Source organism: Corvus moneduloides, chromosome 3 (assembly GCF_009650955.1).
Source record: "Corvus moneduloides isolate bCorMon1 chromosome 3, bCorMon1.pri, whole genome shotgun sequence".
NCBI lineage: Eukaryota > Metazoa > Chordata > Aves > Passeriformes > Corvidae > Corvus > Corvus moneduloides.
Genome location: NC_045478.1, coordinates 47,594,145 through 47,607,436, shown reverse-complemented (window position 1 = coordinate 47,607,436; position 13,292 = coordinate 47,594,145). Strand labels below are relative to the sequence as shown.

The following is a 13,292-nucleotide window of genomic DNA, read 5'->3' as shown; positions in this document are numbered from 1 at the left end:
GAAGCTCTGTGCTTCCCTGGTGTAGGTTTAATGGCAACCTTCTGTCCAGCCATCAGAAGTCCACATGGCAGGACTAGGCTGGCTCAGACACTCATCTTACTGCACATTTGCAGGGGCTGGAGATGGTTCTCTCTCTGGCAGCAAAAGCTCTCATTTCTCATACAAGAGGTGCCTCTGCCCTCCTGTCTGGAAGGACAAAGGCCTATGGGGATGGGGTGAATCCCAGCCTTTTCTAGCAATTGCTTTTCAGAACAAGGAACAACTGGTACAGGGGAACAGGGAGCTGCAAAAATGAGAACCTAAGTGGTTTAAGAAAACTGCAGGGATAGATTGTATTGTGGTTCATCGTGTTTCTTTCCCATGTATTTTACTGGGAAGAGATCTTCAGAAATAAAAAAAAAGTTGCCTGGCAAATGTTCTTCACCCTCTTTCCTTTTTTTGGTATGGGATGACAGAAATACCAGTTAGATGAATCCTGGCTTCTCTGAAGAGGTGTGCAGAATATAATAAAACCTCCAGGACTCGGCAGAGTCCTCCCCATCCACAGCCACTGCATACTCAAACAAACTTGTAGCCAGCATTGATGGCACAAAAGCCCACTCTGTCTGCATCTAACACATGATGACTTTGATAAAGTAGACACCCTTATTTCCTACCCAAAATCCCTGATCAGCTTTCTCTGATCTCTTTCCCATGGCAGAAAGTCCGTAAGAGTGGGGGGTTGGTTGTAGATCTTGTTGTAAAGCTACCACTTTTACATCTCATGCTGTGCATATTAAAACTTACAACATTTGATAGTCAAAAGCTGATTCAAATGCCTTACCACAAGGATTTCCCAATGTGCTCTGACAGATTTCCTCTGTCTCCTTTTCTCTTTCTCTTTCTCTCTTCTTCACTGCTTTTTTTGACTCTCACACATATATGCTTTCTACTGGCAAGCTCTCAGTCAGTCAGCTGGTTGGTTGGGTTGGCTTTTCAATAGAGAAGACTCAGTCCAAGAAAAGACATCTTTAAATGGAATACACTTCATAATATTCAGGGACTACTCAGGGAGTGGCCAGGAGGTAGCTAAGCTGTGTTTGCTTAGTGTACTGTCTCTTGCACTAATCAGGCATTTTATTTCGATCTAACAAAGGCCAGTTCTCTACTACTCCTAATAAAATGACATTTATCTGTACCCAGAGGCTGCAGAGCACATTTTGTTGCAATAATTTTGCAGTAAATTGTTCACTAAAACAGGAAACTGATAAGAAGGGGCTTCCACACTAGAGAGTTTACACAAGCCTTGCCCTCTGTTTATTTGCTCTTGAACATAAGCCTGGCCTCTTGAACATAAGCCTGACCTCCAAGATCTAGGTGGAGAAAGAGGTCTGATGGTGCTAGTGAGGCAGTGCACAGTGTTGTTGGGGCAGCACACACTCACAAAGTTCAGGGGCTGAAGAGGGGACTTCTGAGCCTCTCTTTGGGACCCCAGGAGTGTGAGCCAGTAAGGATGTTAAGGAGCCAACACGCAAGTGAAGCAGAATTTGTTAGGTGTACTGTCTCAAAAGTAGTATCTATGTAAAGAAATGTATGTGTGAGAGCATACATGAGTTGCTAGAGCCTGTCCAGAGAAGGACAACAAAGTTGGTGAAGGGTTGGGAGCATCTGAGGGAGCTGGGGTTGTTCAGCCTGGAGAAAAGGAGGCTCGAGGAGACCGTATTGCTCTCTACAACCACCTGAAAGGAGAGTGTAGCCAGCTGGGGCCAGTCTCTTCTCCCAGGCAACCAGTGACAGGAAAAAGGGCAATGGCCTCAGGTTGTGCTAGGGGAGGTTTAGATTGTGTGTTTGGAAAAATTTCTTCACTAAAAGGGTGTTCAAGCATTGGAACAAGGGAAGAGGTGGAATCACTGTCACTGGAAGAGTTCAAAAAACATGTAGGTGTTTAGGGACATGTTTTAGTAGTGGTCCTGGCAAAGTTAGGGCATGATTGGACTTGATGATCTTAGAGGTCTTTTCCAACCAGAATGATTCTGTGATTCTATACATACAAGTATATATGCACGTCTCTCTATAAATGATATATTTTATATACACATAGAGTGTGTACAAATGTACGTATGTATACATGCATTCATTGTATATGCATATATATATATATATATATATATATATGTGATCAAAAACAAGCCCGGAAGCCTAACATAGGGGCTACCCAAAGTTTCACTTTGCCAGCCCACTTTGCCATAGAAAAGTGAATAATCGACATATTGCTATAGAACATAATAAATCATGCTGCTTGTCACCTTCCTGCATGGAATAAATCCCAAACTGGATGGAGACCTTGATTTTTGAAACTGTTCTCTTCCCATTCAGTAAAGCTTTCAATACTTTCTCTCACGGTATCCTTCTGGACAAAATGTCAGGCACAGAGCTGGATAAACACATGGGAGAGCAACTGGCTCACCAGTCAGACACAAAGGCTTACAGGGAATGTGGTGACATCAGACTGGTGACCTGTTACTGATGGGGTTCCCACAGGGCTCCATTCTCAGTCCTGTGCTCTTGAACATCTTCATAAATGACTTGGATGTAAGACTGGAAGGGAAACTAAGCAAGGTCACAGATGATACAAAACTGGGAGGAGCTGTTGACTCCCTTGAGGGCTGGGAGGCCCTGCAGAGAGACCTTGGCAAGTTAGAGGACTGGGCAATCACCAACCATGTCAGATTCAACAAGGGAAAGTGCTGGATTCTGCATCCAGGATGGGACAATGCTGGATGTATGGACAGACTGGGGAATGAGAGGCTGGAAAGCAGTGCTGTGGAAAGGGACCTGGGGCTCCTGGTCAATGGCAAGTTGAACACGAGTCAGCAGTGCCCTGGCAGCCAGGAGGGCCAACAATGTCCTGGGGGCATCAGGCACAGCATTGCCAGCCAGGCAAGGGAGGGGACTGTCCCGCTCTGCTCTGCACTGGGCGGCCTCACCTCCAGTGCTGGGGGCAGTCTGGGGTGCCACAATGTAAGAAAGACATTAAGCTATCGGAGAGTGTCCAAAGGTGAAGGCCCTTGAGGGGAAGCCGTACGAGGAGCAGCTGAGGGCACTTGGTCTGTTCAGCCTGGAGGAGACTGAGGGGAGACTTCATTGCAGTCTGCAACTTCCTTGTGAGGGGAACAGGAGAGGCAAGCACTGATCTCTTCTGTGGTGACCAGTGACAGGACCCAAGGGAATGGCCTGAAGTTGTGCCAGGAGAGGTTTAGGTTGGGTATCTGGAAAAGGTTTTTCACCCAGAGGGTGGTTGGGCACTGGCAGGCTCCTCAGGGAAGTGGTCACAGCACCAGCCTGACAGAGTTCAAGAAGTGTTTGGACAATGCTCTCAGGCCCATGGTGTGACTCTTGGGGATGGTCCTGTGCAGGGCCAGGAGCTGGACTCAATGATCCTTGTAGGTCCCTTCCAACTCAGCATATTCTGTGAAAATAGACTGACAGCACTGTGTCACTGGTCATTCTTGATCCCAATCTGAAGGCAAGACAACTCTACAAAAACAAAACAACACAGGCAAGTGAGAAATGGCACAAGCCAGGGGCCAGCTCAGGGTCCCTCATACTCTACAACTGCCAGAGGCAGGAGGTTAAATCCATAGCTTGTCTCAGATGCACTTATTGAATATTTTTTCCCTCTTTCAGACTGAAAACAAAGGCATGTAGCCTGCCCCGGGGGACATGGTGGTAAAAACTCACATAGATATCGCTAAGACCTTCATACTTCCCTCTCCTTTCCCCAGCTCTCCGGTTTTACCATTATACTGAAACAGTGACCATTATTTTAGACATTTGTAATTCATAGTCATGGACAACAAAATTCTTCATCCAAAACAACTTCTACTCTCCTCCAGGGATTTGGTTGGTAGGCAGTGGTCTGACTTCATTTCTATTTAAAATATACTTTGTATATTGTCCACGGAAAAACAACAAAAGGAAAAAAATACCTGTCAGAAGAATGCACTGGTGTAGTACATGTAAATATATAAACCAGCAAGCTGTGTGCTTGGCTCTCTGCTTTCCCCCTACTTCCCTTCTTAGCAAAAGGAAAAGCAAGAGTGGTACCTTCAGGTCACATCCATCACATCAGTCCTTTTCGAATATGAGGACCTGATCATCATTGGACTGGTGAGGTGTCGCCAGGTACTGGCAGCATAAAGACATAGTGATACTGCACTGTAAATTCCCATCATGTTTCCCTTCTCCAAGCTGGGCTGCAGGCCACAAAGATCACTGGGTGCAACAGTGCAGCAGTTTGTATTTACTAGCTGGTAATAACACACGATGGACCAAAATGTGAGCTTATTTACATGGGTGTCAGGCCAGAGTAGCCTCTTGGTGCCACTGGATTAACACAAGATTTACACCCCTGCTACCAAGAGCAGAATTTGGCCCTAAATTATGATGCAGTTAAAGACCTTACGTTTCTGAGTTGTGGAGCATTGTTTACACCCACACGAAATGGGTCGTAAAATGCCATTGCGCTGATTTGTTGGAGCGTTAGACTCAATTTGCTCAGGTGTAAATAACTACCCGGTGGGTGGCATAATATTTGCATCCTGTAGCTTAAGGCGTTGCTGTCTGCTGCAAATCAGTCAGGCTTCAGGCTCCAGTATCCTCCTGGGAGCAGGATGGATCTTGTGGCCTGGAGAAAGTGATGCAATAGCAGATTGCTAATGAGTGGGAGTTCATGGGGTGTGACATACATAGAATAAAATTGGAATATCTTGTGATTACTTTCATTATTTTTTGCAGCTGAAATCTCGTGTCCTGATGACTCCTTTAGCAATATCTCCGCCAAGAAGCACGCCGGAGCCGGATATTAGTTCAATCCCCCAGGATGCAGCTACGGTACCCAACTCGGACACCCCACAGGCTCTCACAGGTACGCAGCCTCAAGTGCTCCTTGACCAAGGGGTGAGCAGGAGCCACGGGCTGACAGCCAGATGTCACAGCCAGATGCTGTGCTTTCCAGAGCAGGGGGAGCTCATGAAAATGGGGTGTTTGCAGATTAGTCTGGTGACCAGTGATAAGGAGCAGAGATGTCCTGCAAGACTATATTTTGACTGCCATGTGTTGAGTTTAGTGGAGATGTCAGTTCCATTCCTCTTGAAATGTGAACACCAAAAACCCATGAACACTCCATTTTATACCTAACATTTTCACCCCATCTAATATGTTGCAATGACCAAACTAAATCCCTGTGTGAACATGAAACATCTGTTACAGCTGTGGGGAGAAGAACGGAGGAGCCATGGTCTGACTGTAGGCACAGCTACCAGCACAAAAATCCCAAAGCCAGGTGTGGTCATTTCCAAATGTAGTCGGAAAACACAGCCTTACCCTTTCTTTTTGTTTATATTACCAGAAGTAACATAGGTCAAGGCTTTTAAACTGACGTAAATGAGAAGAAAATCAACAAGACAGCTGATTCACCCTGAGATTTCAACAGAGAAATGGATTAGATAACATTAGAATCTAAACACAACACATAAATCCCATTATTTCCTAGCTGGGATGCACAGAGGAGAAGTTTTCCATCTGCTCTGGTGGCAGAATAATACTAAACCTAGCAACAATGACAATAATATGTTTTATTCTCGTTTATCCCTTCACACACAAAGTCTGCAAAGCACTTGGCAAACACCAGCTGAGTAGATGGAAGTGCCCTGAGAGGTTGCCCAGGGCTGCTTTTGGAACGGGACAGGGAGGCACAGTCTGCCAGCCCTGCCAGATCACCGGGGTGGCTGCAAAGGCAGAGGCTCCATGGGTCATTTCAGGCTCAGTGGATGCAGTGCCCCACACCTCTGTCTGCCCATCCTCATGCCACTGGCACCTTTCCTCCCAGCATATTCCCAACACTGCGTGCAAGTTCCCACCAGAGCAGGGTTGGCAGGAGGTGAAGGGAAGCTCAAGCCAGTTTTTACCTCCCTCTCTGCTTCGAAAGGACTGTAGGGACCCTGGGTTTCCAGTGGGGGATTCAACACATTGCCTGCAAGCTGTGGAGTCCCTCCCACAGCTGAGCCCCCACAAAAAAAAAAAAATTGTCACGCAGAAGCCACATTCTGCAGATTTGTCGAGGAGTGGCACTCTGGGAAAGCTGCACTCTGACATCCCCCTGCAATTCCTGCATGTTGCTGCTGCTGTATTTTCAGTGCACTACCCCTTTTTTTGTTTGGCACTTGGAAGGTGTAAAGTGGTATCATGATAAGTATGATTGCTGTTATCCTCCTGTTTACCCAGGATGTACTGCTTGAGCCCCTTCTGCTGGTCCCTGTGAGATGGGGGAGCAGAGTGCACTGTGACAGTTGCACTAGATTTTCATTATGGTGATGCAAACTGTAAATTATTTCCAACTTTACGCAGCTGTCATCATGTCCTCCACTCTGCTTGATGGGGTTTTTTTGTCACATATCTGATTTCTGTCAGAAGATAATGTTATATTGTTTGAGAGATGACAGCTCGAGCACACTCAGCCAGCTATTATAATATGTCTCACTTTAGCCTGACTTTAGGCTGTGTCTCAGTCGCCCTTAGTTAACAGCAGCACCATCCCTGCTTCCCCTGAGATGCAGTTGGCCTCAGCTAAGCTTAAAATAAGTTCATGGTAGTGAGGAGAACACTCGGGGTTTTTTTTGGCTATTGCTGGCAGGCCTGATGGCATGTAGAAAAACTGCTTTTGCAGCTTACGAGAGGAGGCAGGGCTTGGCTGTGGAGAGGCTGGGGCAGACCCCCTCGCAGACCCCTGTGCAGCACAGTCACGTTGTTGTGGTCCCAAAATGTATCACTGCACACCATGTACAATTTCTCTCAACTTGATGCAGTTCGTAGAGTGTTAGGTTGGACATGGAGGGTTAGGAAGTTCCCAAAGACCAGTCTCTGTCGTGGTGCTGTGCAGCTCAGTGCAGCATAGCCTCCAGAAATTACTCCTCCTCCCAGCTGAATTAAAGTCAGAAGAAGCAAGGATCCAAAGTCTTTACAAAACTCATCTTAGAGCAGTGCTTCTCAGAGTAGGTCCCAATGAACTGGTCTAAAAACACATAGAGGGAAAAAAAGAAACAACCTGAAAACACACCTCAGGCTGGCATTCCCTTCTTGCTGTGAGGTCACCACTGGTAGTCACTGTTCTGCGCTCCCAGGGCATTTTTCTGGTCACAAGTTTCATGGAAAAGAGAGCAGACCCCAGGCATACACAGGAGCTTTTTTAGATGCATGTAGCTTATACTAGCCTGTGACACTGAGCTAGACCTAAACTCAGCTTGCTTTGCTTTGGCAATGGGTCATCAGCACAAGGAAGTCTGGCTCTGCCACCACAAATGGCAACAATTTACTAGTGAAGGAAGAACTGGGAAATGAACAGAAATGTAGAATGCTAGAATTTGCTAGGGTGCTCTCAGGACTGTTTTGTAATAACCTTGTTGGGATTTTATGTCTTCAGTCTGCATTTATGTCAACAAACAAGTGAACCTGGGGCCGTACCTTGACAGAAAAAAGGTGCAGCAGCTGCCAGAGCACTTTGGCCCAGAGCGGCCGTCGGCAGCCCTGCAGCAAGCAGTGCAAGCCTGCATCGACTGTGCGCTCCAGCAAAAGGTGGTCTTCTCCCTCATCAGGCAGGGCTACGGAGGCGAGATGGTGTCAGGTAAAGCATCTTTGTAGGGGGCTTGTGGCCAGTTGGGAAGTGCTTGGTCTTAACGTGTTCCCCAATCCTGACTGCCCTGGAAGTCCTTTTCCCATCAGTGGGATGGCAACCAGCCTTGAATATCACTTATGCCTTTGTAAAATGAGCTGCTGAGGAATCACCTTGGTGTCAGATGAAAGAATGTTGGTAAGGGGTATTGCAGTGGTGATTCAGGGGAGGAACAGGCACTCCATAGTCTGCCTCTTACCACTCTTTGGAACAGTGCTGAGGCCAGGGCTGAGAGCTGTTTCCATGCAGCCATTCAAGGATGAGCAGCAATGGCAGCCCACTTCATGACACACATTGCCACCACAAGTACACATGCATGCCTCATGTGATGAGGGTGGCTGTTGCAGTGGGGATACTGTAACACGATGTACCAAACAAGGAGGCCCATGGAAAGAAATATCTATGGACGGATTCTTGATAGATGTTTCAGAGATGTTTATTTCTCCAGCTGCATGGCCGGAGCTCTGCCGAGGAACTGCTCAATCACGGGACCCGAGGGTCCTTGCCCATGCAGGGGAACACAAAACAACCAGTGGGGAACAAGGCTGACCAGGGGCAGGGAAACCCCATGTCTCCCCCTCAGGGCCCCTCTCCCAGGGCTACATGGCAGGGGGAGGAGACCCCGACAGGTGGCAAAACTCTGGAACAGGTGGCCCAGAGAGGTGGTGGATGCCCCATCCTCAGATATATTCAAGGTCAGGTTGGATAGGCCTTGGAGCAATCTGAGCTAGCTGAAGATGTCCCTGGTCATTGCAGGAGAGTTGGACTAAGAGACCTGTAAAGGTCCCTTCCAGACAAAATCTTTCTATGACTCTATGATTTTGTGTTTCTCTAAAGGGCAATTTTTATGGAGTTTAGATGTTGGTGTGTTCCCCTGCCTGCAGTTCATGAGCCAAACCTGCTCTATGCTGCAGGAATTGCAAAAGTCCCAAGGCAATTCCCCATGCAGCAGAGCTGCACACAGTCTACACAAATATATCGGAGAGAATCAAAGACCAAGGGGAACTTCTCAGGAGCTCCTCATCTTCCCACAGTGGCACTTCTTGCTGTGTCCTGATGAGCCTCCCATGTCCCATGATGAATTCCCTGGCCTGGTTCTCAGCGTGAACGTGAACTTTTCTTCTATCACAGCAAGAGTTTTGTGTCACAACATTGTTTTGGCATATGGGGATGCAGTGGGAATGAAACAATGATGGGAATATGGGAACAGCACTCTCCAATGAGCTGCTGCAGATGAGTCAGGCATGAACACAAAGCCAAGGATTGCAAGTCCAATCAGTTTCACAGGGACTGCAGATGCTCAGCTGTGCCACTGGGACCTTCTTGTGTGGGAGCCCAAGCTCTGGCCCTCTGTGCAGCATATAAATCGTGCTTCTTCCCTCTCCTCGAGTTGTCTGTAATCACAGGTGTTCCTTCCCTAAGGGACATCAGAAATACTCTGACAATGATCCAGACTTGTTCACAGAAACACAAGACTGAAGCAATTCAGTCCAAAGCTTCCTTTTTGCCTAGTTCTGTGCTGCATATATGATTTTCATTATAATCAGGAGAGTCATATTATGCACCAAGCCTGCCAAGTTCCTTGGTCTCAGTTCCTCTGAGCTGGCTCAGCTTCAGCTTCACCTGAACTAAAAGCACCTGGTCAACATTTCTCCCAATTTCATGATTCTTCTAGTCATTAAAGAGAGGTGAATGACCTCCTAGTCATGGCATGGCTCTGCAATTGCACCTCGCTCCCAGCAGCACAGGTGAGTTTTGTCAGGGGCTTTCCAATCTTCCCATGGCTTGGCTCACAGATGCTCAACCAGCTGTGGAGCATGATCCCTCACAGCAGCTCAGGCCAACAGGAAATCTCAGAAGTTATCCCCAAAATTATAAGTCTAATGTTGCAATTTTTACTTGTTAGTAGTGATGGGAGACTCTAGGATTGGGAAAAAACCTTCCAGGTGGAAGAGTCCAGGCAGCCATATCATGTAGTCCTCCCTGCAAACCTGAATGTGTCCTGCTACAACTGATCCTGGTGGGTCCATTCTGACCCCTCCATCTCTCCCATGACTGGAACCTTATGCCCTTTTTGATTCCTGGCTAAATATGTCCCCTGACAGGTTTACCCAGGAATTTTAATTGCTCTGTTCTCACCCTTAGATGTATTTCTGGGAGAGCTGCCCTCATCCTGCTAGCTTCTTTCAGGTGAGAAAGATCAGTGAAAGGAATGCACAGTCCCACATTGCAGGATGGTGATGGCTGCAGTGCCACAGGGAAAATTTCTGTTCCCCAAACATCCATGTGGTCTGTCTGTGCACTTCTGCAAGTGTGAATTCACCCTTCTTCAGCCTGGATGACCAGAATGATGCCCGTCAATCCATCTCAGTTTCTCCAGAACTTTGTATAGTAGTTTTAACACTCAATTTTCTCTCCTGGAAGTGTTTTGTTCCACACTTTCTGGAAATATGTCTGAGTTTTTCATGACTGTGTCACCTTGCTGTTTTATGGGCATCTGGTAAGCTTGTATTATCATTTCTTCTCGCATCAGGTTGTTTTGAGCCTCCTCAAAGAGTTACAGATTTCTGTTTACTTTCCAGATTTCTTTTCACTCATATTTACTATCAGAGAAGTCAAAATCAGTTGATCCTTCCTGTGCAATCTCCCAGTCCTCTTCTCCATTGATGATGTCTGCCAGCTTACAGCATCCACAGTGTCTTTTTGTGCCAGCAGAGACTGCTGCTGGTTTCTCTCTGGGACTTGGGGTCTCCTGCCAGCAGACCCTGTTGCCATTTCTTGACCCACCTTTCATATGCAACCATTTCCAATTGAATGAAAGATTTCTCATACTTTACTGAATTCTGGATAGACCACAACTGCCAACATTCCCTTGCCTATAAATGCCATTAACTCAGTAAATAAAGATCAACAATGAAGCTGTTACCTCTCTCTTCAGCACAATCCTGGTACCTTTCATTCGTTCACAATCATGCCTTTAATTCTTACCTCCCCATTATCTTTTAAAACCTTGGGTACTGCTGAAGTCAGCCTAATAGCCCATCACTATTGGTGATCACTGCAGATCGCTTTCTTTCCCCTTCCTGAGACCAGGGTATCATAAATGCCTCCTTCTAATGACACAATACAGTTTTCAGTTGGATGCATGTATTAGAAAAGCTTGCACTGCTGGCCATGCCAGTCAGCATCTTTCAGCTCTCCAGGAGGAAGGTGATCTGGGTCACACAAACTCAGCTCCTTAAGCTCCTCCAGTTTGTTGTGTGCCTCAGGTAGGGTAATTCTGCAAAATATTTTAAGACATACAAATACTTGAGTAAAATTATCTCCCCTGCTCTCATTCTTCCTCCTGCCATGCCACCCACAGATACCGAATTGCTCCTGTTTTGCTTTCCAGTTTCAGCTTCTTTTGAGGGGAAGCAGCATCTCCAGAGCCTGCTGGTAGTGAACAGCATTGGGTATGTCCTGCGCTTCCTGAAGAAGCTCTGTCGCAGCCTCCTGTGTGACAATCTCTTCAGCAACCAGCCTTTCCAGCAGTACAGCGCCGTGACGGAGAGCCCGGAGGCGTATGAGAACAGACGGATGGAGGCAGGTAGGCTCCTTGGTCACCTTGGGCTCAAGATTGAATAGAGCTGAAGAAATGGCTGTCTTTTTTTTGGTGCTGTGCTGTGTATGATAGGGAACTGCAGGCCTCTGTGGGACCTTTGCAGAGGGAGGCAGTGAGCTTACTTGTGGTATTATTCCAGTGGCTATAGAGGAGGTGTTCAGGTAAGAACCATTGTGCTGAGGTGCCCCAGCAGAGAAATTTTGGGCCAGCATGTTATGTTAGCATAAACCTAAGGTACATGTTATTTGCTGTAGCACAGTCAGCCCGGATCCCAATCTGCCACCTCCATCTGTGAGTATAAACCTAAATGAGTTGTGACTGCTAAGCGGTTTACTTTGCTACTTGAAGGAATGTTTCATTTAGATTAAAACCCTCTAGTGCCTGCAAGGTCCCTGTCTTAGTGCTTGACCATCGGGGGGCAAAGCCTGGAGGGGCTCTGGCATGGGGGAGATGCATCCAAGGATGATGGTGGTCCTGAGGGCACCTGCCCTGACCAGCACTGGGCTCCCAGATGGATGGCACCCCTGAGTTTCATTCTTGCTCACATTCTGGGACAGGGTGCTGGCCCCACACAGTCCCCACGGAGCAGGGACATGCCTGCAGCCCCATCTGCAATCAGCAGCTGGAAAGCTGCCCTGGGGCCTTACTATGGCATTGCAAAAGCTAGTTTAGAAAAAAAGAAAGATGTAAATTATGGGCATGAGCCTTCATTTCACCTGCAGGCTTCCTCCTGACTTAAATTATTTTTCCTTTTCTTTTATTAACAGCACTGTGGGTGTTTGGGGAGCACTCTGTCTCTCATGCATTCAGTTTAACGGCAGACACATGCTGGCAGATGAGAGAAAGGTGTTTTAGTGTCCACAATTACGATTTTTGAATCACTTGTTCACCAAGAATACCCTAAGTGTGCGCTTTGCACACCAAAGCTGGGAGAGGGCTGTGCACACAGTGCAGAAATAATCTTTTTATACAAAGAAATCCAGCTGCCACTCTTACACATAGGGGAGGAAAGGCAGGAGCCCAGACTGGAAAGCAGTATTTTTCTTCCCTCTCTACTAGGACATTTGCAGCAAGCTGAATGTTTCTGAGAAGTCAAGGGCTTTCTGTAGCACTGAGCGAGCACAGCCCAGGAGGCCTGGCATTTGCGTTTGCATTTGCATTTTAATTTGCATGTACATTTGCATTTACTTTTGCACGGCAGGGCTGTATGTGAGAGAAGGCAATTCCACAACTGGAATTTTTACAGTTGCTGTTACACTTCGAGTGTCTCCCTCCCCACAAAATTCCAGTGCAGATGTCCCTGACACCATCCTCGCTGGCTCTCTCCAGACACTGAGGATGGACAAAACTTTATTTTTCCTTCAGACTAGACAGGAGGTGTGGGTGTAGGCAAGGCTTCTCTTTCGTGGGTCTCCCACTGTGGGGTGGGGTGTGTGCGTGTGTGGGTGTGTGTCCAATTAATAGCCCCAGAAGCAGCATGGGCTTGGCAGCCACGGCTAGTCAGGTAGGTTTAGATTAGATATGAAGAAGAAATTCTTTACTGTGAGAGTGGTGAGGGACTGAAACAGGTTTCCCAGAGGTTGTGGATGCTCCATCCCTGGAAGTATTCAAGGCCAGGTTGGATTGAGGCCCTGAGTCTATGTTTAATGCTGCATTGCCTAAATCTCCTTCCATCTCACCAGGGGCCAGCATTTCTCTGCAGCAAGGCCAGCGTGGGGGTTCCTCTGCTACACAGAGCAGAGACTGGGTTTCCCATAGTGCAGTGATAAGGAGGACCATAGGAGCTCTGCTGCAGAGGTCTGGGAGGGCACCTGTTGGGATAAAGCTCGCCTGGAAGGAGCAGGGCCATAATAAAGCACCACAGGAAGCCATGCAAAGCAGCCACATTTTTCATGGTTTCTGTTCTCCATCTTGTAATCGAGATGTCCTTTCTTTTAAAATCATGTGCTTTTCATCCCCTTTGCACCAATGAATCTAATC

At 47.1% G+C, this 13,292-nt stretch overlaps 1 protein-coding gene across 1 annotated transcript in view; it reads left to right on the top strand.

Annotated features, from left to right (window-relative positions):
* Nucleotides 1–13,292, top strand: part of SCML4 (Scm polycomb group protein like 4) — a 79,510-nt gene that overhangs the window by 27,939 nt on the left and 38,279 nt on the right. The window contains exons 4-6 of the mRNA XM_032101397.1: nt 4,777–4,906; nt 7,460–7,660; nt 11,103–11,297. Coding sequence (XP_031957288.1) covers nt 4,777–4,906; nt 7,460–7,660; nt 11,103–11,297 — 526 coding nt within the window. The remainder of the gene's footprint in view (nt 1–4,776; nt 4,907–7,459; nt 7,661–11,102; nt 11,298–13,292) is intronic.